Source organism: Oncorhynchus clarkii, chromosome 14 (genome assembly GCF_045791955.1).
Source record: "Oncorhynchus clarkii lewisi isolate Uvic-CL-2024 chromosome 14, UVic_Ocla_1.0, whole genome shotgun sequence".
NCBI lineage: Eukaryota > Metazoa > Chordata > Actinopteri > Salmoniformes > Salmonidae > Oncorhynchus > Oncorhynchus clarkii.
The window spans coordinates 15,591,919-15,619,116 of record NC_092160.1 but is presented as its reverse complement, the minus strand read 5'-3'; the positions used below and the strand labels follow the sequence as shown (position 1 = coordinate 15,619,116).

General features: G+C 43.5%; 1 protein-coding gene across 5 annotated transcripts in view; it reads left to right on the top strand.

The window, feature by feature from the left end:
• Positions 1-629: 629 nt before the first annotated feature.
• The window catches only part of LOC139366347 (TBC1 domain family member 9B-like), a 45,426-nt gene continuing 18,857 nt past the window's right edge, over positions 630-27,198 (top strand). The window contains exons 1-11 of one of the 5 annotated variants that reach the window (XM_071103716.1): positions 630-901; positions 9,287-9,397; positions 11,212-11,330; positions 12,834-13,062; positions 15,130-15,388; positions 15,733-15,940; positions 16,338-16,502; positions 17,796-17,966; positions 18,501-18,651; positions 22,774-22,988; positions 25,453-25,570. In XM_071103716.1, the coding sequence (XP_070959817.1) occupies positions 784-901; positions 9,287-9,397; positions 11,212-11,330; positions 12,834-13,062; positions 15,130-15,388; positions 15,733-15,940; positions 16,338-16,502; positions 17,796-17,966; positions 18,501-18,651; positions 22,774-22,988; positions 25,453-25,570 (1,864 nt within the window). In that variant the 5' untranslated portion in view covers positions 630-783. The remainder of the gene's footprint in view (positions 902-9,286; positions 9,398-11,211; positions 11,331-12,833; positions 13,063-15,129; positions 15,389-15,732; positions 15,941-16,337; positions 16,503-17,795; positions 17,967-18,500; positions 18,652-22,773; positions 22,989-25,452; positions 25,571-27,198) is intronic. The other 4 variants (XM_071103715.1, XM_071103718.1, XM_071103717.1 and 1 more) reach the window with 4 other exon arrangements.

Below are 27,198 nucleotides of genomic sequence, written 5' to 3'. Positions count from 1 at the left end.
ACTATTGTTGCCGTCAACATGTTTACACATTCTATGACCACACTGGACAAAGTTGAATAATTGCAAATCCATATATCAATACTAGACACTTTAAAGATGATGTGTACCAAAAATCCTTGTCCCATCTTTATGTTAACATACTTTACTAACCTTTTGTTTGGAAGCTTTGGTGCAGCCATCGTCTTCTCATGGTGCAACCAGGAAGTAAACAGCTCTGGTCATGTGACAAATTACATTAACATGTGACACTGCACATCTTTCATTGAGACCCTTTATTATTTCAATACTTGCTGTGAATGCATTGATACATAAACATTTTAAAGCCTTATAACTGAAAAGTTTTTTACGGTCACGATTGGATTAAATAGGTTAAATTAATACAGTGCGTCAAGCAGCGATGTACACTATGATATGAACGTTAAGTGGACGTGTTTACGTAAAAGTAGAAAGCGACCAGTTTCGAGGGTTAGTTATCCCAGCCTATTTCTACAATTACTCTTCTTAAAATTGAATGTTAAACCTGACCTTAATCACACCACTGCTAGCCCTAAAGTTTTGTTTCCACGAATTTTTACGATATACTCTTTTGACTTTGTGGCTGTGGTAACTAGTGGAAACCGTTTTCGAGTAGACAACAGCAGAGCAACCAGCTGCACAGACGGACATGAACTCAAAACAGCAGGCAACACGTCTGCAAAACATGCTTGTGTGAAGTCGCTTACCGTACACTTTGCACCATAATATCCAACAATAAGTGTGTAATTTGGAAAAAGCTTATTCAAAATGTGGATAACTCCAGAGGAGGTGTTGCTTGCCAACGCTCTGTGGGTGAGCGAAAGGGCGAACCCCTTCTTCATTCTCCAGAGGAGAAAGGGCCATGGCAAAGGAGGGGGCATCACTGGTAACTAACTATACAATAACATTATTTGGTTTACAATTGCTCTCATGTTTATGAAAAATGTAATTTGCGTTGGCTAATGTAATGAGGGATTTAGCTAACGTTAGCTAGAAAGCTTTGTGTTTTAGCAAGGTAACGTTAGCTAGCGCGCAGGCTCGCTGTTGATGTTGACGTGTAAAGTGGAGCTGGATCACAAGCTAGCGCGTTGTTTTTTCTTCGTCTGCAGCTACTACTAACTAACATCGTTGATAGGTTTTATTTGCTGGAAGTATGTGCATTTTCTCACATGCACTACTAAACAGTACATATAGCTAGTAAACTATGTCAGCCTAACCAACCCAATACTGTTTGATTGCGAACCGCAATTCGGGGCGTTCTTGCATTTAGGTATTTCTGCATTTTAGGAACGTCCCCTCCAGCATACAATTAGGTCCATCATAAACGACCCCATCTCCCGAACATCCCATTGGTTCCTGCATGAACGAAAACCTTCGCTCGCTGTCATCAACAGAATTGCCGTAAAACAGTGCACCGCAGGGGGGCGAAGGCCACTGTCTGTCTACCTGCGTCGTTCCCTCTAGTTCCTCTGGTACAGAGCAGGCCATGTGAGCACAAGGTGTCGCTCCCGCCTATTGTGTATCGGAGACCCCAAGGACAAGCTAGCTAACGTTAGTCCTCCACTCCCACCTGCTAAAGGACACTGTCTACTGTTGTCGCCCTCGACTATTCTTCTTCTGTGGGTTTTATCGCCGGTTGGCATCCAACGTTATGGTACCTACTGTACCGACCGTTATGGCAGTCAAGCAATGCAATCCGCAAAGAGTTGTTTACAATCTAGTCCTGTAGTGGCCACAGCCAGAGGTCGTTTCAAATGTATCAATAAATGATCTTATTTGAATGCCTAGCAATCAACAGATGTACATTGTTTAAAGCAGTGGTTCTCAACTGGTTTTGCTTGGGGACCCACATTTGACAATGACAATTGAGTCGCGACGCAATATTATGGACTGTTGATAATCCCATTTTGGAATGTTGTATTGCTGCTGCCTTAATTGGGCAGGCTTCACTTGCAAAATCACGGTCTACTCTTATAGTATTAAAGTCATTACACAGCCATATTAACTGAGAGAACATTTATTATGAATTCAAGAATAAGCCATTTTAATTAGGAGACCAGTTCAGGAGTGGGGTGTAATACATTATCAGACTCGGAACATGACATCAAAACCAGTTCAATAATGTTAATGAACAGTAACACAAAAGTTTTAAATAAAAAAAATAAAAAAACAGCAATCATTAGGAATTCTTAATCATCAATTACCTTGTGAATAGTTTCACAACCTTAACGTTTTTTTTAAAGGTGTATGTTTTTAACCAGTTTAATAAAATGTAATATGAATGTCAGTATTAATGAACAATAATACTTAAGGCAATAAATAGGCCATGGTGGCAAAGTAATTACAATATAGCAATTAAACACTGGAATGGTAGGGTGTGCAGAAGATGAATGTGCAAGTAGAGATACTGGGGTGCAAAGGAGCAAGATAAATAAATAAATAAAGTATGGGGATGAGGTAGATTGGATGGGCTATTTACAGATAAGCTATGTGCAGGTGCAGTGATCCGTGAGCTGCTCTGACAGCTGGTGCTTAAAGCTAGTGAGGGAGGTAAGAGTCTCCAGCTTCAGAGATTTTTGCAGTTCGTTCCAGTCATTGGCAGCAGAGAACTGGAAGGAGAGGCAGCCAAAGGAAGAATTGGCTTTGGGCGTGACCAGTGAGATATACCTGCTGGAGCGCGTGCTACGGGTGGGTGCTGCTATGGTGACCATTGAGCTGAGATAAGGCGGGGCTTTACCTAGCAGACTTGTAGATGACCTGGAGCCAGTGGGTTTGGCGACGAGTATGAAGCGAGGGACAGCCAACGAGAGCATACAGGTCGCAGTGGTGGGTAGTATATGGGGCTCTGGTGACAAAACGGATGGCACTGTGATAGACTGCATCCAATTTGTTGAGTAGAGTGTTGGATGCTATTTTGTAAATGACATCGCCGAAGTCGAGGATCGGTAGGATGGTCAGTTTTACAAGGGTATGTTTGGCAGCAAGAGTGAATCATGCTTTGTTGCAAAATAGGAAGCCAATTCTAGATTTAATTTTGGATTGGAGATGTTTAATGTGAGTCTGGAAGGAGAGTTTGCAGTCTAACCAGACACCTAGGTATTTGTAGTTGTCCACATATTCTAAGTCAGAACCGTCCAGAGTAGTGATGCTGGACGGGCGGCAGGTGCGGGCAGCGAACAGTTGAAGAGCATGCATTTAGTTTTACTTGCATTTAAGAGCAGTTGGAGGCCACGGAATTAGAGTTGTATGGCATTGAAGCGCATCTGAAGGTTAGTTAACACAGTGTCCAAAGAAGGGCCAGAGGTATACAGAATGGTATCGTATGCGTAGAGGTGGCTCAATGAATCACCAGCAGCGAGAGCGACATCATTGATGTATACAGAGAAGAGAGTCAGCCCGAGAATTGAACCCTGTGGCACCCCCAAAGAGACTGCAAGAGGTCTGGACAACAGGCCCTCCGATTTGACACGCTGAACTCTATCGGAGAAGTCTTTGGTGAACCAAGCGAGGCAATCATTTGAGAAACCAAGGCTGTTGAGTCTTCCAAAAAGAATGTGGTGATTGACAGAGTCGAAAGCCTTAGCCAGGTCGATGAATACGGCTGCACAGTAATGTCTCTTATCGATGGAGGTTATGATATTGTTTAGGACCTTGAGCGTGGCTGAGGTGCATCCATGACCAGCTCTGAAACCAGATTGCATAGCGGAGAAGGTACGGTGAGATTCGAAATGGTCGGTAATCTGTTTGTTAACTTTTCTTTCAAAGACCTTAGAAAGGCAGGGTAGAATAGACATCGGTCTGTAGCAGTTTGGGTCTAGAGTGTCTCCCCCTTTGAAGAGGGGGATGACCGCGGCAGCTTTCCAATCTATGGGAATCTCAGACGATACGAAAGAGAGGTTGAACAGGTTTGTAATAGGGGTTGCAACAATTTCTGCAGATAATTTCAGTAAGAGAGGGTCCAGATTGTCTAGCCTGGCTGATTTGTAGGGGTCCACCAAGCATCCAAGTCACAACGATAAGACAGCTGACGTTTTTTTAAAGAAGATGTCGATACCTGGTGTCCTCAAGACCCATTGAAGAACGTATGCACGGTACAAGAAAATGCACTTCGCGCATCATACCTTGTACCCCAGCACATTGCTAAGTGCAAAAAAACCCACACCAGCGCAGAGGATTTCATACTCCCTACTGCGATTGATATGTGCACTGAAATCTTGGGAGAGTCAGCCCCCAACAAACTTAAAACTATACCCCTATCAAATGAGGAGGAGAATCAAGGACATGTCTGAGGACATAACGCGCCAGACATCAGAGTGCGTCAGTGAAAATGGCCATTACGCACAGCAGCTTGATGAATCCAAAGATGTGGCTAACCATACAATTCTAATGGTCTATGTCAGACACGTGTCGGATACTAACTTCGAGGAGCAGTTCCTTTTTAGTGCTGATTTGCCCACCACCACCGCAGAGGCGGTCTTTAACAATGGATATGCACCTGAGCTCCGTGGGACTGGCCTGGGATGGGTGCGTCGGTGTGACCACTGATGGGGCAGCTGCCATAACGAGAAAGCACTCCGGGGTAATAAAGCAGATCATGGAGAGAGCACCAAGTGCGACATGGAACCACTGCTTCCTACACAGGGAGGCATTGGCAGCGAAGGATATGGTGCCTGAGCTCCACGTCACTCTCCCTGGATGTGATCAAGTGTGTCAACTATATCAAAAAGAGTTCCGCAAAAAGCTTTCTAGGGATAAAGTGTTGGGTCGTTTTTATGAGCTTCGAGCAGAGATTGCTGCGAAAACTAAAAGCAGAAACAAACTGGACAGCCAGCAATACCTCAGTTTCCCTGTCAACCATCACCCCAGGCTTCAATAAACTTATCAAACTGAAGAAACACCTCCAGCTTTACCACTGATAGGCCATACGTGCGCACACAGGTTAAATAAAGGTGAAAAATAGAGAAATTGGTGTCCAGATTAGAGGTCGACCGATTAATTGGAATGGCCAATTAATTAGGGCCGATTTCAAGTTTTCATAACAATCGGAAATTGGTATTTTTGGGCTCCGATTTGCCCCCCCCCCCCCCCCCCAAAAAATCAATATTTTATTTTTTAAATTAAATATTTTATTTTGTATTTTTTATACCTTTATTTAACTAGGCAAGTCAGTTACGAACACATTCTCATTTTCAATTACGGCCTAGAATGTGGGTTAACTGCCTCGTTCAGGGGCAGAACAACAGATTTTCACCTTGTCAGCTCGGGGAACCAATCTTGCAACCTTACAGTTAACTAGTCCAACGCAATAACGACCTGCCTCTCTCTCGTTGCACTCCACATGCAGTAAGCCATGGTAAGTTGCTAGCTAGCATTAAACTTATCTTATAAAAAACAATCAATCATAATCACTAGTTAACTACACATGGTTGATGATATTACTAGATATTATCTAGCGTGTCCTGCGTTGCATATAATCTGACTGAGCATACAAGCATCTAAGTATCTGACTGAGCGATGGTAGGCAGAAGCAGGCGCGTAAACATTCATTCAAACAGCACTTTCGTGCGTTTTGCCAGCAGCTCTTCGTTGTGCGTCAAGCATTGCGCTGTTTATGACTTCAAGCCTATCAACTCCCGAGATGAGGCTGGTGTAACCGAAGTGAAATGGCTAGCTAGTTAGCGCGCGCTAATAGTGTTTCAAACGTCACTCGCATTATTTTGCATTATTTAAACCAAATTGAACATGTTTCATTATTTACTTGAGGCTAAATTGTTTTTATTGATGTATTATATTAAGTTAAAATAAGTGTTCATTCAGTATTGTTGTAATTGTCATTATTACAAATAAATAAATACAAATCGGCCGATTAATCAGTTTTGGCTTTTTTGGTCCTCCAATAATCGGTATCGGTATCGGTGTTGAAAAATCATAATCTGTCGACCTCTAGTCCAGATGCCTTTTCAGTTCGGGGGGGGGGTTCATGCTCTCATTATCTAACAGCATGTTGCATAGGACGCACTGCGGGCTACACTCACGCTGCCTCTCTTCTATATATGTAAAACCAGATTTCATGAAGCCGGGGTCGTATTTTCTCGTCTTGACAGGGGCTGTGCCTTTTTGTTGACATTGGAAGCAGCAGTAGATGAAGAGGGAGATGCACCTTTTAAAAATGTGTCCATGATTTTACTCTGACAGCTAGGGCTGGGCGTTATACCATATTTTATGACATACCGGTATTGATGCAGGGACCGGTTTGGGTTTTTACTTTACCTTCTATACCGGTATTTGAATGTTTGGTTTGTTAAATGTGATATGCCATTGGTAATGTCAATCTTTATAGTTTACTTCGCTACTTGAGTCATCTCTCTCCGCTCTTTCTCTCCGTGCCACTTTCCACACAGACCTAGCCACGCCACCTATCACTTAAGGAGTGCATTTGATGTTCCTCAACCATGAGACACTTGCGTTCAGTCTGCATGGTCAATGCAGCACATGCAAAAATGTTGATGACAACAATACTGTTTTCACTTTGCTTCTTAATTTAAATCCTCTAGTGTTCTATAATGACACTATTAGTTTGTGTTTCATCAGCAAACAGCTAGTTTGTCTTTTCTTAGCAAGTTGCCCTAAATCTTGTGAGCCGCTAATGCTAATAGCTAGCTAATAAATATACTGAGTAAGAGCAAACGTAGCTAGCTAATTACAGTCTGGTAATACCAGTGATGGTGTAGCCTGATAATGTTAGTGATGCTGTAGACCTGAATTTGCTTTGGTTGAAGTGGAATTGAACAGCATAAAACAATCGGAATGGAGAAAGACTCGTAGAATGACGTAGAATCACGTAGAATGTATGTGTTGCCACCCTAGGATCACTCACTAATCACAACTTTTATTATTCAAAACTAATCTTATCATACTGTCCAATTGAAAAAAAATACTGTGATATAATATTTTGGTCATATCGCCCAGCCCTACTGACAGCTAGCCTACATGAGTTAAATACAGCTAACTATCCTCATGTGCAATACCTGCGGAACACATTTGCATAGTTAGCAATCAAGATATATGTCAGAAGATGATGGGGGGGGGGGGGGGGGGGCGAGAACGTTATTGTATTGGTCAGTGAGTGTGTGCATCGCGAAAACGATGTCCGAACGTAGCTAGTCCGAACGTAGCTAACCATTTCACCACTTTTATTACATTTTCTATATTGCACACGTCCCTTTAAAGTCCCCCCCCCAGTTGAGTTTCCCTGGTATAAAGCACATTTTTACAAGCCTCAGTCATAAATGACCACTCCAATAAGCCCCCTATGGTGAACGATGTGACTGGAAGGCCCGTAGAATCGTGACTCTTTCGAGTTTCCAGTTCATCGTTAGCCATGAGGGGGTCATTTGTGCTCTTGGCATTACTGATTCAAATGAACGAAATGAGTCAATATTTGTTCAGTCAAAAGAACGAGTTGAATAGATCAGTCAGTAAAAAGAGCTGAACTTCCCATCACTAGTTGCTGCAGATGCAATAATGCCCACATGCAGGAACTCCCTGAATTGCGGATCGCGGACAATTGCACCCTTCTCAACCAACATGAGTCTAGCTAGCCCTGTCATATGACCAAAGCAATGGAAGTTGGATGAGCCTCCCATATTGAATTTGGATGCTATCATAAAACATCAGATATAGGTATCTCCAGGTATTCTAGTAACTAAGGGAATAACAATGTCATGTAATAAAAAAACTATTTCATATTAAAGAGCTCTTTAGAAACTTTAGGTTAGGTAGCTAGCTACTTCAACAGTTATAATTTAATTAGATTATTACTAAATTAGACCAAATCACCCCCATCTGAAAGACTACCCAGACGTCCTCAAGTCTAATTTTAAAGAGCCGAAGAACGAGCCGATTGGCATGTGTTTCTTTCTGTTTCTTATTATAAATTCAGGTTTGGAGGTGCGTTTCCTGACCGATTCCGCATTTGGTTGATAATGTTTATCCCCCATGAGACATTGTAGATGGGGAAGCCTATTTCACTTCCTCCAAATCCTCAGAATGAATCTAAGACAATTCGATAAATCTGTAATTCATTTTTATGTTTTTGCCTAGGATGTTTTAGTTGCGCTGTTTTACATCTAAGATGTTTGGTGTTTCTCAAGTAAAAACAAAGTGAGATGTTATGTAAACAAAGTCGGGGTGCTGTGCATGTCTGTTGCTCTCTATGCTATTTGATAGAGAGCAACCACTGCAGCTGTTCACACCACGTTAGTGGGCAAAGGTACATCGTCAAATCAAAACCCAAATCAAAACTCAGTTTTAGATGAGACTGACTTTATGACCAAAATTATCCTATTTACACTTTGTAATCAATTTTGACACTAGAATAACTGTTTCTGACTCATGTCGATGCCACATGGGCCGTTTTCAAAGGGATGTGTTGCTTTTTAAAGGCAGTCGCTCTTTAACGTTACTCAACATAAGTTGTCTTTATTCACAAGAGTTCGACATTTCCCTTTGATGTAGATGTTCTTCCCCAAGTCCCTGTCTCTATTAGCCACAGCGTCACTGCCACTGTTCTGCGGAACAGTTCTAGGAACATACGTCTTATACTAGCCTACAGTACACCAGTCGCATGAAGACCGTAAAATGTAGGCTATGAAATTGTAAATCATGTAGAAATGTGTGAGGTGTATGTGTGTGTGGTGCGTGTGCTTGCACACACGTGAGTTTGAATGTCTGGCTTTGGGCCAGCAGGCGAACAGACTTCCTCAAGCTTAACAAACAGATGTCAGTTCAGATCATAGCCAAATAACCTTTGTTTACCCAGCTTAAAATCATCCATGCAAAGTAAGGACTCCTCCAGCCAGCAATATAATATTTTGGATGATTGACCCTGTAGTCACCTATTGGGATTCCTGATTGACCTGTTGTCACCTATTGGGATTCCTGATTGACCTGTTGTCACCTTTTGGGATTCCTGTAGGCCTATTATCTCAACTAGTCGGTTGAAACATTATAGTGAGACTGCATTCGTATGGGTAGCCTAGCGGTTAAGAGCATTGGGCCAGTAACCTGAAGGTCGCTGGTTCAAATCCCGAGACGACTTGATGAAAAATCTGTCTGTGCCCTTGAGCAAAGGCACTTAGCCCTAATTGCTATTGTAAGTAATTCTGGATATTGGATAAGAACGTCTGCTAAATGACTCAAATGTAAATCGTGTTGTAAGGGGGGGCATACATCGAATAGTATCCTGACTTGTTGTGCTGCTTTTCTTCAGGCTTGTTGGTGGGCACCATGGATGTTGTCCTGGACTCCAGTGCCAGAGTGGCTCCCTATAGGATCCTGCACCAGACAGGGGACTCACAGATCTTCTGCAGCATCGCATGTGGTGGGTGCAAAACCATGCCATGACACCTCTGAATATTCTGACCAACTTTCTTTGAAGCTAGCCTATTTAATTAAAACTGAATAAAAGCGCTAGGCATATATAAATGTGATCCATTATCATCAGGTGTTAATTAACTCTCCTTGATCTGCAATGTTCTAGATTTATCCCATAGATATTACAACCAGTAGATAGTGATAGCTCTGACGTCATCCACGTATTCCTATGGAAAACTCCCGATGGAGCATGAAGCCGGAACTATTTCAATTTCAAGCGCGCCATGTTGCTGAATGGGGCTGGATGGCACCAAAAACGCTAAGGATCATGGTTGAAGTAGTCATTTTCATCCTGCCTGAGAGAGTCAACCTTAATGTCTATGGCATGAGGGCGCGAACCTCCTTGTAGCCTGCCGGCCTGTGATTGGTCTGTTTCAGCACGTGGTCCTGTGTGATGACAAATGTAGTAGTCAGAATGGATCACTATTTAATTAAATATCTACATTTGTACCAAACTTTTAAATAATTCACAGTGGAGACCAGGGCTTTTGGCACCTCTATAGTTCCAGAGCTTGTGGCTGAGGGGTACCGGAGCGAGAGAGAAGGCAGACGATCCCCCCAAAAATTATATCCGCTCCACACTCCAGTCATATTACACGCGCTCCTCGCTCCACTCCGCTCACATCCTCTCACCCCAGAACTCATGGCTGAGCGGTACCTGAGTGAAATTGGAGTGCGAGAGAAGGCCGACGCTCCCCAATTTTTTAAAATCCGCTCCACTCTCCAGCCAAAGAGCTTGTGACTTCAAGCTCCAGACCGGACACCGGGGGACTGGTTTATTCACATCTGTGCCAAGAATGTTAAAGTGACAAGGAGAGGAACACACTTTAGAACAGGGTTGTATTACTCAAGTCCCGATTTTCATGACTTTTAACTCGACTTGCACTCAACCATTGAGGACTCGCACTCGCCATCTAGACCATTAGTGACTCGGACTGGCCCCACGTGACTTGTATTTGCACTTGGACTGGATAGGCTACAATGATGAGCAGAATATTAGCAGTGCTGGATGAGCAGAGCAGCGAGGGTTCTGTTCTCTAGCAGTGGGAATTAGGAAGAGCAAGCGATGAGTGTGGGCAGGCAGGCTCTGCGCCGGCTCAGCCTCCGATCATAGGCTACACATCGCACAAGCCACTCTCTTGCTTCCCCGTAACCACCAGTCACCAGCCTGCTATTTAGCTTTGCCTGGTTAAGAAACAGAAACTTCTTCACGAAATTGAAAACAATAGTATTGAGTTCAATAGCACAGCAGTGTAGCTATTTGTCTCTCATTGTGGATAGAAAAGTAGTCTGTCTTTGAATTTTCATCTTGCTCTACCCTCGCACTCCCCCCTGCATCCCATAGTCAGGTTCTGACGGGTCTCCCTTTAGTTTTCACTCTGCAAATAACTACTGAAATATCAGTGGGTTGATTACAAAAAAGTAGCTGAGAGCATTTATGTATTTAGTAAATAAGTAGTGAAATGCTATCGAGTAGAATTTGGGGTGATGAATAATATTTAGGGCTACCGAGTGACACAGTGGTCTAAGGCACTGCATCTCAGTGCTATAGGCGTCGCTACAGACCCTGGTTCGATCCCGGGCTGTATCACAACGGGCCGTGATCGGGAGTCCCATAGGGCGGTGCACAATTGGCCCAGCGTCGTCCGGGTTTGGGGAGGTGCGCTGTATACTCTCTAAAGCACACCTGTACCCTTTAAAGCACACCCGTACCCGATTTTTACCTTGGTGTTGATGTGGGTAAATACTGTGTTTTCCCAGGCTCCTCCCGGAAGGAGATCACAGAGCATTGGGAGTGGCTGGAGACCAACCTGCTCCAGACGCTCTCCATTTTTGACAACAACGAAGATATCACCACCTTCGTCAAGGGGAAGATCTCGGTAGGCACTGCTGCCACAAAGTATAGTTCAACCTCATAGAATTAGAACAAATTAGAATTCAATTATCATACCCTGTTATGTCCTAGCTAATTGTTGCTCCATCTTTAAGATACTGACTCAGTTCCTCCACTAAATGCAGATTTATGCATCATTGTCACTTCAATCTGAACTAGAGGCCTTCACAGGTCTGAAAAGTTGGACCCGTTCCAAAATGAACCTGGGTCTTTTCCATCCGCACCCATACGGACATTTTTAATTTAAATATAGAGACCCATTCCGAATTGACCTGACGACAACTAGACCCGTTCTGGATAGACCTGGTCCAGTCCTGGTCCGATCCAAGTGAGGGAAGCAGCAGAAAAGTCCATTCTTAGCTACTTTGTTAACCGTAGCTGATAAAGCACAGGGGAGAGGAGGTAGAGAGATAACGCTCTAGTAGGGACCGTGCTGTGTGTGTAGGCTGCTGTGAGTGTGAGCGAGTGACACAGCAACAGGGAGGGAGGGAGGGAGAGACAGCAACCAACCAAGCTGACTTTCCCTACAGTAGACTAAAAACTGCCATAGCTAGATTATTTATCATCCAAAATGATTACGTAGTACCTCCTCTTGACTGCCTCAAACCGGGAGAAGTTAGTTAAGCTAGCCATGTAGGCTAATTGAGGCTGCATGTGCTTTCTTGTTCCACACAGTTACAAACAACAACAACAACCCCATTCAAAATATAAAGTAGCAGCCTACCTGTTGGCTCTTGTTCGTTCAAATCAAATCACATTTAATTATATAGCCCTTCTTACATCAGCTGATATCTCAGTGCTTGTACAGAAACCCAGCCTAAAACCCCAAACAGCAAGCAATACAGGTGTAGAAGCACAGTGGCTAAGAAAAACTTCCTAGAAAGGCCAAAACCTAGGAAGAAACCTAGAGAGGAACCAGGATATGAGGGGTGACCAGTCCTCTTCTGGCTGTGCCTGGTGGAGATTACAACAGAACATGGCCAAGATGTTCAAATGTTCATAAATGACCAGCATGGTCAAATAATAATAATCACAGTAGTTGTCGAGGGTGCAGCAAGTCAGCACCTCAGGAGTAATGTCAGTTGGCTTTTCATAGCCGATCATTAGGAGTATCTCTACCGCTCCTGCTGTCTCTAGAGAGTTAAAAACAGCAGGTCTGGGACAGGTAGCACGTCCGGTGAACAGGTCAGGGTTCCATAGCCGCAGGCAGAACAGTTGAACAGTTTGTAGCCTATTCTTCTCCTCTAACTTTTAATTCCATAATTTTAATTCAAACTTCCATTGATCAGATATCTCCTAACTTTTGCCATACATGGAGGCTCTATGACTGTAGCCTATTGCTGCTTTGATGACTTATGATTGGCCAACAACAAGCTACACGTGCGCCACTCGTGAAAAACAAGAGCAGCAGCATAAATTATACAATTTCTCTCTGTCTATATATATATTGTAACAGAACCTAACTCCCTCCTCCACTCTTTCTATCTAGGGCATCATCGCCGAGGAGAACAAGAGCAAGGCTGCCCTGGAGGATGAGGACTCTGGCAAGTTCCGTGAGGCTGAACTGAAGATGAGGAAGCTGTTTGGCATGCCCGGGGAGGAGAAGCTGGTCAACTACTACTCCTGTAGCTACTGGAAGGGCCGTGTGCCCCGGCAGGGCTGGGTCTACCTCAGCGTCAACCACCTCTGCTTCTACTCTCTCCTCCTGGGGAAAGAAGGTTGGTGTGGAGCAGGGTTTCCGTTATCTGTAAATGTTGGGTAAAAAAAATACATTCATTCATTCATACATACGTACACACAAATAGACTGACGAGTTTCAGAAGAAAGTTCTTTGTTTGTGGCCATTTTGAGCCTGTAATCGAACCCACAAATGCTGATGCTCCAGTTACTCAACTCGTCTAAAGAAGGCCAGTTCTATTGCTTCTTCTTCTAATCAGAACAACAGTTTTCAGTTGTGCTAACATAATTGCAAAAGTGTTTTCTAATGATCAATTAGCCTTTTAAAATTATAAACTTGGATTAGCTAACACAATGTGCCATTGGAACACAGGAGTGATGGTTGCTGATAACGGCCTATGAAGATATTCCCTAAAAAATCTGCCATCTCCAGCTACAATAGTCATTTACAACATTAAAAATGTCTACACTGTATTTCTGATTAATTTGACGTTATTTTAATGGACCAAAAATGTGCTTTTCTTTCAAAAACAAGGACATTTCTAAGTGACCCCAAACATGTGTGTGTAATATGTGTGTGTTAAAATTGTTGCCAGCCAAATTATCAACAACAAAAAAATCCATTGCTAAATAATGCTTTGTATTAATTGGTGGAAATACCAGACGATGTGCTCCAACTTCATAGGCAAATATACTTCGTAGGATAATAAATCCTTAAGCTGCTTGGAAATTAGTGTTGGGTGTGTGCCTTTAGAAAGAAAAAAAAAATACTCAGGCAAAAGATGCAATTGAAGTCCCTTGACTTCAGCCAGGTGTACAATGACTGGGCAAAATTTGTGAAGATTCTGTTGATTATACCCGTTTCCAGTGTGCATACAATAATAATAATAAAAGAGTAGAGTAATGATGTGTATCATGCACAATTGGTGCATTTCAGTTCAGATTATTCAGTAGCACTTGGAAATGAAACATCATTGCCAACTTTTCACATCGGACTGTTACAATGTTGCAATCACTAGGCAGCCAACTGCCTATAGTAGGAAACCGAGTTGTTATCAATGCTAAATCGCAGCGGGAGTTGGGTGGGCCGGGCCAGTCATGGCAAGAAGAGATCCAGCTTTTGTCAAATGTAGCTAACCATTTTCTTAACCTAATTTTCCTAACCTGTATGTTAATTCTGACCTGCTACGAAAAGTCACATCTGACTGCTGGATCCCTTCTAGCCATGACCGGCCCTGGTGTTCGTAAACAGCCATGTTTTATTTATTAGGTCTAATTAAAATGTTCATGTCTAGGCTAAATTAAATTAGAGAAGCCTAGATTGTATTTGAAAACAGCTGTGTTTTTATTAATTAAAAGTTCCATACAATTAGCCTATAGGACATGTTTACAAATGTATTACTATGTAGGCATCTAAGCAAAACATTATTATTATTTTATGATTTATAGCAGGGAATAAGAAGCAACAAGCAAAATGTTTTGCTTTTCAATAAAATCTGTCATGTTGGTATAAGAACATTACAGGCTCATTTCTATGCTGTTAAGATGAATTACAATAATGTGATTTTGAGCACTGTAGGTGGACGCCCTAATGCGTTACACACCCAATTCATATGGATGTCTGGTCAATTAAAATCCCAACGGAAACCCTGGTGTGTGCATGCATGTGGGTCTGAGAATGAAAGCAATGCACTGTATGTGGACAGTGATCTTATGAGATTACAGAAGAAGAGAATGAGGCTTAGAGAGTGTGTGTTAGTGTGTATGTTGAGGAATGTGATTGACTCATAGTGAATAGCCCCACTTCAATGTTGCAGCACCAACCCCCAACACAATTCTGTACTAATTCAAACCTCTAAGATAGCATTCTATGAAATCTACCTCTTTCTTCCTCCTACTGTTTCTGCCCCTCTACTGAACACCTATCTTTCCCTGCTCCCTGACCCAAAGGACTCCTTCCTTTGCTCTCTCGCTCTCTTCTCTTCCTGTCTTTATCTCTCTTTTTCTATGCTTTATCTCCCTCTGTCTCTCACCCTCTTTTCTGGGCGAAGTAAAATATTTCTGTGAAAGCGTCTGCTAAGTGATCTCCCCCACTCCTCCCCTTACAGTGACCCTGGTGGTGCAGTGGACGGAGGTCACCCGCCTAGAGAAGAACGCCACGCTGCTGTTCCCGGAGAGTGTGCGGGTGAGCACCCGGCACACGGAGCACTACTTCTCCATGTTCCTCAACGTTAACGACACCTTCAAGCTCATGGAGCAGCTGGCCACCATCGCCATGCGCCAGCTGCTGGACAACGAGGGCTTCGCCGCTGACCACTCGCTGCCCAAGGCCTGCAAGACGCTCAAGAATGTCTCGGCACTGAAGAGGTAGGAGGGTTCAAGAGCAAGGAATGTCCTGTTTTTTTCTGACCATTAAAAAATGTGGTATTTCAAACACGTGTTTTCACTGAAATGAAGTGGTACTTCCAAGAACGTGTCTTTTAACCCTCTAGAGAACAGGTGTAGACCATTCAGGTACCAACACACCAGATTTAGCTAATAAAGGTCCTCAATGTAGTGGTCCGTTTCTGCATCTCACCAATACATCACTTTTGGGGGTATAGTTTTAGAAAGCATTCATATTTTTAGTGTGTATATATTTACTGTATCTGTAGTTTTTCTTCGTTTTGCTAATTTACTCTCTTCCACTCACTACTGGATGTCAACTACAGGGACCTGGACGCACGGGCCAAGAACGAACGTTACCGGGCGCTGTTCCGCCTGACCCAGGACGAGCGCCTGGACGGACACACAGACTGCACGCTGTGGACTCCCTTTGCCAAGATGCACATCGTGGGCCAGCTGTTTGTCTCCAACAACTACATCTGCTTCTGCAGCCGTGAGGAGGACCTCTGTCAGCTCATCATCCCCCTCAGAGAGGTGCCTATACACACAACCCAACGCAAAGCACGAGCCCTCTATTTCTTTTGTTTCCTGCCTCCTTTCTTTCTCTTTCCCCCTCTTTTCCATATATCCTGCATCCCTCTTTCCTATTCTCTCATTTTAATTTTCTCTTTCACTCTCACTTTCTTACCCTGTATCTGTCTTTGTTTTTCATGGGGGACATACCCTCATTGTTTGATGTGCCTAATGTTCTTAACTAATGTACAACTATCTTTCCTTGGCTCTCTCGCTCTGTTCCCCTCCCTCTCTCACGCCCCTCTGTTTCCCTCCCTCTCTCACGCCCCTCTGTTTATCTCTTCTCTCTCCTCCTTCCACCCAATCTCTCTTCTACCCTTCTCTGACTCTCCTCCCTTCCCTCCATCCTGCTCTCTAGGTGTCCATTGTGGAGAAGGCAGACAGCAGCAGCGTCTTGCCCTGCCCCGTGTCCATCAGCACCAAGAACAAGATGACCTTCCTCTTCGCCAACCTCAAGGACCGCGACTTCCTGGTCCAGCGCATCTCCGACTTCCTGCAGCGCACCCCTGAAAGTGGCCATTCGGTGAGCCAATCAGAGGAGAGGTGTGCTGCTTGGGTCTACCCTTTGAGCTAGGCTTAGGCTAGGCTTTATCTTTATGCCAACTTTGTGACATACCGGGATGTTTGGTAATGCACAAGGGGCGCTGTTTTCAAACCTAATGCTAACAAGTACATGTTAAAGCCCATAGAGAATGCTACCTAAATGTGAACGAGCACATTGCAAACATTTTGTACAGTTTCTGACCTAAACTATACAAGTAACAAAAAAATGCTACTCACAGTTTGCTGCACGCACAAAACAAATATTAGCCAGCAAGGCTCTTGGTCCAGGAGAGGATTTTCTGCTGTTACCAAGTGAATGCTTGATTTTGCAAGAATAGATAGTTACTAAACTAGCTACTAAATTAGCAAACCATATGCACAACTGCAGAGCATTTAGCACATGCTAGACGGTTAATTGAATAGTTATAAGATATCTAGCTGACAAACATTTAGTTGTGAGTTCCATACTGTAACTAGATCACCTGGCGTGTGCTGCACAACAGTGAGTGACTCAAAAAGCTCCGGTCTCTTGTTGTTGCGTGCTTGTAAACAAACACCGCGTGACTGGGGACAACCGTAACCTTCATAATAATGTGACAGGTGACACGAAGAACGCAATGTTTTTTATCTCCTAACCTATTGTACAGGTTGACTGCAGGTATTTACTTAAAAAGAAGCTACAAATATTCACATTTATTGAAAAACTTCAAATAAATAGTTTCAACGGTATTGACGGTATTTAAAAACCATCCTGTGTCTTTTCCCAAATACCCCGGTATATGTTATAAACGGTATACCTAGAAGAAAAAGAAACGCACACCTATTAAGACGAGGTGCTGGCTAGCGGAGTAGAACACCTATTTAGACGAGGTGCTGGCTAGCGGAGTAGAAAACTAGAAAATAAGAGAGAGCCGCACACTCTAGGAGCTCAGATGCAAAAATGTAATTACCAATGTTTCGACAGCCAAGCTGTCTTCATCAGGGTATAATCAGGCTATAAACGGTATACCGCTCAAGCCTACTTTGAACTGTCAGTCACGTTCTGTCGTGAACGAGATCGCAATTGTGATGGATAATTGGGCTTTTTGATGTATACAGTGATTTTTATGCTACTTTCTACATAACAATAATATGTTGTAATCACTCATTTGTGTTCATGCTTTTGGCAGAATGATTTCTCTGAATGCATAAGTTGGTTACACATATCAAAATATCCTTGTATTCTTTATCTCCTAACACCCCTTTAAATCCCCGATCTCCTCCTTCTCCCCAGGGTTCTCCCAGCCCTAGTACCACCCCTCTCTCCTCCAGCCTCCCCACACCCACTGGTGCAGCAGGGGAACCGTCCCAGAGGCGCCACTACAGCCCCAGCCTGCCAACAGCCACACAGAGCCTGCTCCGCATCTACCAGAAGGACGCCCCAGAGGAACACGGACCCAAAGCTGTGAGTTCAACCCCAGACCCAGGTCAACGGCTTGGACTGTCTTATGCTTTTAGAATATCCTACACGCTTTCTATAGTGTTTTATTACTTCAGTGTGGTCATCTGTTTTTAATCTGAAGTGATCCTTTCTAAACAGTATTTTATTGTCCCTACCTAATGATGTAGACATTTGGATGCTTTATAGTGTAGGCTAATGTATGCTGTGTCTATGGTTCTGGTCCTCAGGGTTAACATTACACTAGAGGAAATACTATCTTAACCAAATGTGTGCATAGGCAAGCTTGAAGGCCATCATCTGTTCATTCATCTAGCTCAGCTATCTAGCTCAGCTTTAGGTTCCCAAACTCAAGGGATTGTTGGATCACTGACTCTTAGTAGTACGTCTTTGTTTGCTTTTCTCATGGTGCCAAAGGAGCATAGCCACCGTGGCCGTACATCATTCTGTTCGTTATATCGTTAAAACACCCCTTTAGCTCAATTACATTTTTGTTAGGTCATACTGATATACTGACTCCTCCCTTTTCTTTCTCCTCAGACAAAGGAGAAGATGAAGGAGGAGTCGTGGAACATCCACTTCCTTGAGTTTGGCAGGGGTGTGTGTATGTACCGTACCTCCAAGACCAGAGAGCTGGTGCTCAATGGGATCCCTGAGAGCCTCCGGGGGGAGCTGTGGCTGCTTTTCTCAGGTTGACATTTTGTCCAACAATTTCATTTCAAGCACTTTTTCTTTTGTAAATGGTTAATTGTCACAAAGCGCTTCTCAGCTTATATCCCCCCAAAATAACCCTTCTTGCAGGGTTTGGGTTAATGGATTATCCTAACCCACGTAGCCCTAAAACTATTTTTTGATGTCTGAAATGGAGCAGGTATTTTTTCCCAATTATACAAATCAAACTTTATTTGTCACATGCACCGAATACAACAAGTGTAGACCTTAACGTGAAATGCTTACTTACTACAATCCCTTAACCAACAGTGCAGTTCAAGAAGAGTTAAGAAAATATTTACCAAATAAACGAAAGTAAAAAAATAATTAAAAATAACACAATAACGAGGCTATATACAGGGGGTACCGGTACCGAGTCAGTGTGCGGAGGTACAGGTTAGTTGAGGTAATTTGTACATGTAGGTAAGAGTGATGTGACTATGCATAGATAATAAACAGCGAGTAGGAGCAGTGTACAAAACAAATGGAAGGGAGGCGGTGTCAATGAAAATAGTCCGGTGGCCGTTTGATTAATTGTTCAGCAGTCTTATGGATTGGGGGGTAGAAGCTGTTAATGAGCCTTTTGGTCCTAGACTTGGAGCTCTGGTACCGCTTGCCATGCGGTAGCAGAGAAAACAGTCTATGACTTGGGAGACTGGAGTCTCTGACAATTTTATGGGCTTTCCTCTGACACCGCCTATTATATAGGTCCTGGTTGGCAGGATGCTTGGCCCCAGTGATGTACTGGGAGGTACGCACTACCCTCTGTAAGAGATAAGAAAAACAAATAATTAAAGAGCAGCAGTGAATAACAATAGCGAGGCTATATACAGGGGGTACCTGTACAGAGTCAATGTGTGGGGGCACCGGTGTTGCGGTAATTGAGATAATTATGTACATGCAGGTAGGGTTGTTTAAGTGGCTATGCATAGATAACAGAGTAGTAGCAGGGGAGGGAGGGCAAATAATCTGGGTAGCCATTTGATTAGCTGTTCAGGAGTCTTATGGCTTGGGGGAAGAAGCTGTTTAGAAGCCTCTTGGACCTAGACTTGGCGCTCCGGTACCGCTTTCTATGCGGTAGCAGAGCGATCAGTCTATGACTAGGGTGGCTGGAGTCTTTGATGATTTTTAGGGCCTTGCGCTGACACCGCCTGGTGTAGAGGACCTGGATGGCAGGAAGCTTGGCCCCGGTGATGTACTGGGCCGTACGCACTACCCAAGGAACTTGAAACTCTCAACCTGCTCCACGACAGCCCCGTCGATGAGAATGGGGGCGTGCTCGGTCCTCTTTTTCCTGTAGTCCACAATCATCTCCTTTGTCTTGATCGCATTGAGGGAGAGGTTGTTGTCCTTGCACAACATGGTCAGGTCTCTGACCTCCTCCCGATAGGCTGTCTCATCGTTTTCAGTGATCAGGCCTACCACTGTTGTGTCATCAGCAAACTTAATGATGATGTTGGAGTTGTGCCTGGCCGTGCAATCATGAGTGAACAGGGAGTGCAGGAGGGGACTGAGCACGCACCCCTGAGGGGCCCCCGTGTTGAGGATCAGCGTGGCGGATGTGTTGTTACCTACCCTTACCACCTGGGGGCGGCCCGTCAGGAAGTCTAGGATCCAGTTGCAGAGGGAGTTGTTTAGTCCCAGGGTCCTTAGCTTAGTGTTGAGTTTTGAGGGCACTATGGTGTTGAACGCTGAGCTGTAGTCAATGAATAGCATTTCACATAGGTGTTCCTTTAGTCCAGGTGGGAAAGGGCAGTGTGGGGTGCAATAGAGATTGCGTCATCTGTGGATCTGGTGGTGTGGTATGCAAATTTAGCCTCATGTAGATAATGAAACATGTTCAATTTGGTTTAAATAATGCAAAAACAAAGTGTTGGAGAAGAACGTAAAAGTGAAATATGTGCTACGTAAGAAAGCTAACTTTCAGTTCCTTGCTCAGAACATGAGAACATATGAAAGCTGGTGGTTCCTTTTTAACATGAGTCTTCAATATTCCCAGGTAAGAAGTTTTAGGTTGTAGTTATTATAGGACTATTTCCCTCTATACCATTTGTATTTCATTAACCTTTGACTATTGGATGTTCTTATAGGCACTTTAGTATTGCCAGTGTAACAGTATAGCTTCCGTCCCTCTCCTCGCTCCTCCCTGGGCTCGAACCAGCAACACATCGAAGCGTTACCCCATGCAGAGCAAGGGAAACAACCACCCCAAGGCTCAGAGCAAGTGAAGTTTGAAACGCTATTAGCGAGCGCTAACTCGCCAGCCATTTCACTTCGGTCCCACCAGCCTCATCTCGGGAGTTGATAGGTTTGAAGTCATAAACAGCGCAATGCTTGACGCACAACGAAGAGCTGCTTGCAAAACGCACGAAAGTGCTGTTTGAATGAATGTTTACGCGCCTGCTTCTGCCTAACACCGCTCAGTCAGATACTTAGATACTTGTATGCTTGTATGCTCAGTCAGATTATATGCAACACAGGAAACGCTAGATAATATCTAGTAATATCATCAACCATGTGTAGTTAACTAGTGATATGATTGATTGTTTTTTATAGGATAAGTTTAATGCTAGCTAGCAACTTACTTACGATTTCCGATTGTTATGAAAACTTGAAATCGGCCCTAATTAATCGGCCATTCCGATTAATCGGTCGACCTCTAGTATGTACGTACAGTCACTGTGGGGATGACGTCCTCTATGCACTTCTTGATAAAGCCAGTGACTGATGTGGTGTACTCCTCAATGCCATCGGAAGAATCATGTAACATATTCCAGTCTGTGCAAGCAAAACAATCCTGTAGTTTAGCATCTGCTTCATCTGACCACTTTTTTTAATAAACCGAGTTACTGGTGCTTCCAGCTTTAATTTTTTATTGTAAGCGGGACTCAGGAGGATAGAGTTATGGTCAGATTTGCCAAATGGAGGGCAAGGGAGAGCTTTGTACGCGTCGCAGTATGTGGAGTAGAGGTGGTCTAGAATTTTTTTCCCTCTGGTTGCACATTTAACATGTTGATAGAAATTCTGTAAAACTGATTTAAGTTTCCCTGCATTAAATTCACCGGCCACTAGGAGCGCCGCCTCTGAGTGTTTTCCTGTTTGCTTATGGCGGAATACAGCTCATTTAGTGCGGTTTTAGTTCTAACCTTGCTCTGTGGTGGTATGTAGACAGTTACGAAAATAACAGATGAAAACTCTCTGGGCAAACAGTGAGGTCTGCAGCTTATCATAAGATACTCCACCTCAGGCGAGCACAACTTTGAGACTTCCTTAGATATCGTGCACCAGCTGTTGTTTACATAAATGCATAGGCCCCCGGCCCGTGTCTTACCAGAGGCTGTTTTTCTCTCTTGCCGATAGTGTATAACCCGCCCGCTCTATGTTCTTCATATCGTTGTTTACTGTGTTGCCACCATGTTAGCAACACAGTGAACAATACTCATTATGAATAAGTGAGTCTGTGTGTGCAAGCAAGCATTGTGTGTGTCAAGACTACATCCACATCAGAATTCGTTTAGTATCAAGGACAGCAGTCACTCTACCTTGTGACCTGAAGGTAGTGTGTGTTTGTCTCTCTGTTGCTGTGGTTATTAGGGAAGTGTTGTTGTTACCTAGTGGTGCAACGTCTGACTAATCTGAGATCAACTGACTCCCTGGACTCCGGAGTCATATGGCCTAGCTAAGTAACTGTTACGAAACTGAGCCCATAGGTTGTGTTGCTATGTGGATGTGTCATACTATGTTAAAATGGTAGCACTTAATAAACGGGGCTAAATTAACAGGATTGTGTCATGCAATGATATCTGGAGTGAGAGTTAATGACAAGTCTAAATTCTGTTTTCAGGAATCCCTCGAATTAGTGTTTTCTAGCAAATATGTAACGCTTAACCACGTTTTTGATGGTACAACAAAGAAACTACCAGTTGTCTGAATCTGACCTCTATTTTTTTTTTTTTTTTACAATGGTTAGAATCAAAAGGATCTAAACATTAAATAATTTGCCCACTGACAAACCCATATTGTCTGTGTCTGTCTTATAATCTATTGAGTTAACCACTTACCCCCATCCATCCATCAATCAATCAATCCATCCCCTCTCCAGGAGCTCAGAATGAGATGGACACCCACCCTGGCTACTACGCTGAGCGGGTGGAGCAGGCCATGGGCCGCTGTACCCTGGCCACGGAGGAGATCGAGAGGGACCTGCACCGCTCCATGCCTGAGCACCACGCCTTCCAGAATGAGATGGGCATCGCTGCCCTCCGCAGGGTCCTCACCGCCTACGCCTGCCGCAACCCTGGCATAGGATACTGCCAGGTATGCCGACTTCTCGGGGGGGGGGGTTGTACCGCATTGTTTAAAACTATGCAGGTGGTCAACATTGTAAGTAGCCTTGTCCACACATCAGAAACATAACGTTTTTGTAGTGTGATGCACAAGTACACTCCCTGGACAGGACGCTAGTCTATCGCAGGGCCACATTATCAACACTGACTTAGACTTTATATTACAATTTCTTACTTACACTACATAACCAAAAGTATGTGGACACCTGCTCGTCGAACATCTCATTATAAAATCATGGGCATTAATATGGAGTTGGTCCCCCCTTTGCTGCTATAATAGCCTCCATTCTTCTAGGAAAGCTTTCCACTAGATGTTGGAACTGAATGCTGCGGGGACTTCCATTCAGCCACAAGTGAGGTCGGCCAATGATGTTGGACGATTAGGCCTGGCTCGCAGTCGCCGTTCCAATTCATCCCAAAGGTGTTCGATAGGGTTGAGGTGCAGGCCAGTCAAGTTTTTCCACACCGATCTCGACAAACCATTTCTGTATGGACCTCGCTTTGTGCACAGGGCATTGTCATGCTGAAACAGGAATGGTCTTTCCTCAAACTGTTGCCACAAAGTTGGAAGCACAGAATCATCTAGAATGTCATTGTATGCTGGAACTAAGGGGCCTAGCCCGAACCATGAAAAACAGCCCCAGCCCATTATTCCTTCTCCACCAAACTTTACAGTTGGCACTATGCATTCGGGCAGGTAGCGTTCTCATGGCATCCGCCAAACACAGATTTGTCCGTCAGACTGACAGATGGTGAAGCGTGAGTGAACGTGTTTCCACTGCTACAAGGTGGCGAGCTTTACACCACTCATGGTGATCTTATGCTTGCATGCGGATGCTCGACCATGGAAACCCATTTCATGAAGCTCCCGGCAAACAGTTCTTGTGCTGATGTTGCTTCCAGAGGCAGTTTGGAATTTGGCAGTGAGTGTTGCAACCGAGGACAGACGCGCTATGCGCTTCAGCACTCTGCGGTCCCGTTCTGTGAGCTTGTGTGGTCTACCACTTCACCACTGAGCCGTTGTTGCTCCTACATGTTTCCACTTCACAAGAATGTCTTAATAATTTGGCTTTTATTTAACTGTAATTAACCATTTGATTCCTGATACTGGCCAATTGAGTTGAATGTTTTGAAGTAGTAGAATGTGCCTATAGCTATAATTAGAAAATACCAGGAAAATGTCATCTAAAACAAAGCGTGAATGTTTTCATGAAACATAATCATGATATTTTAACTAGGTTCTTTGACTGTAAATTATTCTGTCAGGGTGACTACTCGTATCCGGGAGGCTTTTCATTGACCCATAAACTGTTTATTCATTACTGTAAAGCAGTGTTTCCTCTGGAAAATGTGTTAGCTGTGGGGGGAAAGTAATTGGGGGTGGGGGGGGTTTAAGGGATCCCCCATTTTGGGGGTGTTTCGGGTCTTGGTTCTGTTGACATAGTTCTGGTGACTTTTTAGAAGGAAAAAACTCACTGTCTAAAAAATAATTTCCTCCCCCAGAAATGAGCTCAATTACATATTGGTCAAATTATTATAGTATACAGGATGCAATTTAAGGTTGAGTGCTGCAGCTATCCAAAGAAACACAACAGAGACCTTCTTTCTGAAATAAAAATGTTTATCTTGACAAAATTAACCGAGGAACATTTGACTGAACATGAATTAGAGCCCACTAAGTCATGTTCATTACAAAAGGAGGGCGTTGGAAATCTCTTTCCAGGTTCTGACAAAAACCTAGTTCTGACATAGTTTACAGCTTGTCAGAGCACTTTATTCTTCTGGGCTTTTGGAAAAATATTTGTAATTGAACTCCTTGATGGGGGGGGGGGGGGCATGCAGGAGGCGAGATGCTCTCCCTGCAGTCTATTCCTCAAGTCTGTTTTGACCTGCAATAACAGAAAGAATAATAAGAGAAAGGAGAGGGACAAAGGGGATCTGCTTTCACATTTAAATGTTCCTACACCCTCTTACAATTAACAGAAGGCACTGGTATTGCCGGTGCATTTGCATGCCAGCTGGTTAAGGCAGGAGTAGACAGCCCGACTCATCAAACTGCGAGGCCAGCTTTGTCATTGCCGTCAGCTGATTAAACCCCTGAAATACATGAAAAACAAAAATATGTACACCATTAAAGAGCCAACAGAGAAATGTGACCATGTGGTGAATTACAGTTGAAGTCGGAAGTTTACATACACTTAGGTTGGAGTCATTAAAACTTGTTTGTCAACCACTCCTCAAATTTCGGCACAACCCAAGGGGGGGCGCCAACCCAGACAGGAAGACCACGTCAGGTGACGCACCCCTCCTAGGGACGGCATGGAAGAGCATCAGTAAGCCAGTGACTCAGCCCCTGTAATTGGGTTAATGTACCTGTCTGTTTCTGTTGTTATAAACCTCTGTATCTATCACTGAACCGTTCTCTCTCTCTCCAGGCGATGAACATTGTGACGTCGGTACTGCTGCTGTACTGTACGGAAGAGGAGGCCTTCTGGCTTTTGGTGGCTCTGTGTGAGAGGATGCTGCCTGACTACTACAACACCAGGGTGGTGGGTGAGTGACTGACACAACCTCTCATAGACACACACTTGTGTTTAATTCCATTGGGTTATGTCTTTGTTTTGTCGCTCGCTACACGCCTAGGAAAGAATCCTCTGTTAAGATTCCTCCAAATCCCTTCATTTCAGAGTGTTTTATAGGGTAGACAAGCCCATTCTTCGTTCACTGCCCTTCAAATGGCTGTCACTTAAATTAAATTTACAGTGGTCATACAGTGACTGTGTCCCAATACCTATACTTGTGCTCTAAATTAGTAGACTATTTGGGTATGGAAAAATAGAATGTTCTATAGTATGTGAAATTTTTGAAAATTGAGAATGCTTTAAATGCCAGGATGTCATACTCATTTAATCTTTTCATCTAGTAGAATTCCCTGCACACTATTGAGGAAGAGAATTGTCTTTCCACACATGTTTGACAATAGTTGATAATCAGAATAGGGGACGCGTTCTACAAATTTGAACAAATGTTTCTTTGGAACAAGCACGATTACACATCTAACATGACACCTTCTCAGCAATGTTCCCTCTAAATTGCACGCAGCTCCCATTGGACTGCCGCCATGAAGAAATATCAGCCCACACAGAAGCACGAGTTTGAACTTCACTCAACTTTCTAGAGTTTTCCCCCTTAGTTAAACACTATCAACGTTTCCCTTTACTGTGGGAATTGTGATCGAATCAACGCAATATTAATGCAATGCAACATACCTAAACAAAACAAACTATGCAAGAGATTTTGTTGTGGGAAGAACGCATCGGAGTAGGATTCTATTGCATTAACACTCACGACTCAGCCCATACTCTACACAGACCAGTGAGGCATAACCAATCAGAGCTGCATTAGGCCTATATGCAAATAGACCAATGCTATACAGTGCCTGTATTCAGACCCCTTGACTTTTTTTTCTCACATTTTGTTACTTTACAGCCTTATTCTAAAATGTATCAAATTGTTTTTTTTCTTCTCATCAATCTACACACAATACCTGAGAATGACAAAGCAAAAACATATTTTTTTACATAAGTATTCAGACCCTTTACTCAGTACTTTGTTGAAGCACCTTTTGGCAGCGATTACAGTCTTGAGTCTTCTTGGGTATGACGCTACAAACTTGGCACATCTGTATTTGGGGAGGGTCTCCCATTCTCTGTAGATCCTCCCAAGCTCTATCAGGTTGGATGGGGAGTGTCGCTGCACAGCTATTTTCAGGTCTCTCCAGAGATGTTCGATCGGGTTCAAGTCCGGGCCCTGACTGAGCCACTCAAGGACATTCAGAGACTTGTCCCGAAGCCACTCCTGCGTTGTCTTGGCTGTGTGCTTAGGGTCGTTGTCCTGTTGGAAGGTGAACCCCAGTCTGAAGTCCTGAGCACTATGGAGCAGGTTTTCATCAAGGATCTCTCAATACTTTGCTCCATTCATCTTTTCCTCCATCCTGACTAGGGTTGCACATTTTGGGAATATTCAGAGGTGGAAACTTTCCGTGGGAATATATGGGAATTAATGGAAATATCTGCAAATTAATATTAATACCATTTAAATGTAATGTTTTTTGCATTGGATATATTTACCATAACATAAACAAGTAGACATAATTGCAAATGATTAAATCTTTCCAATAG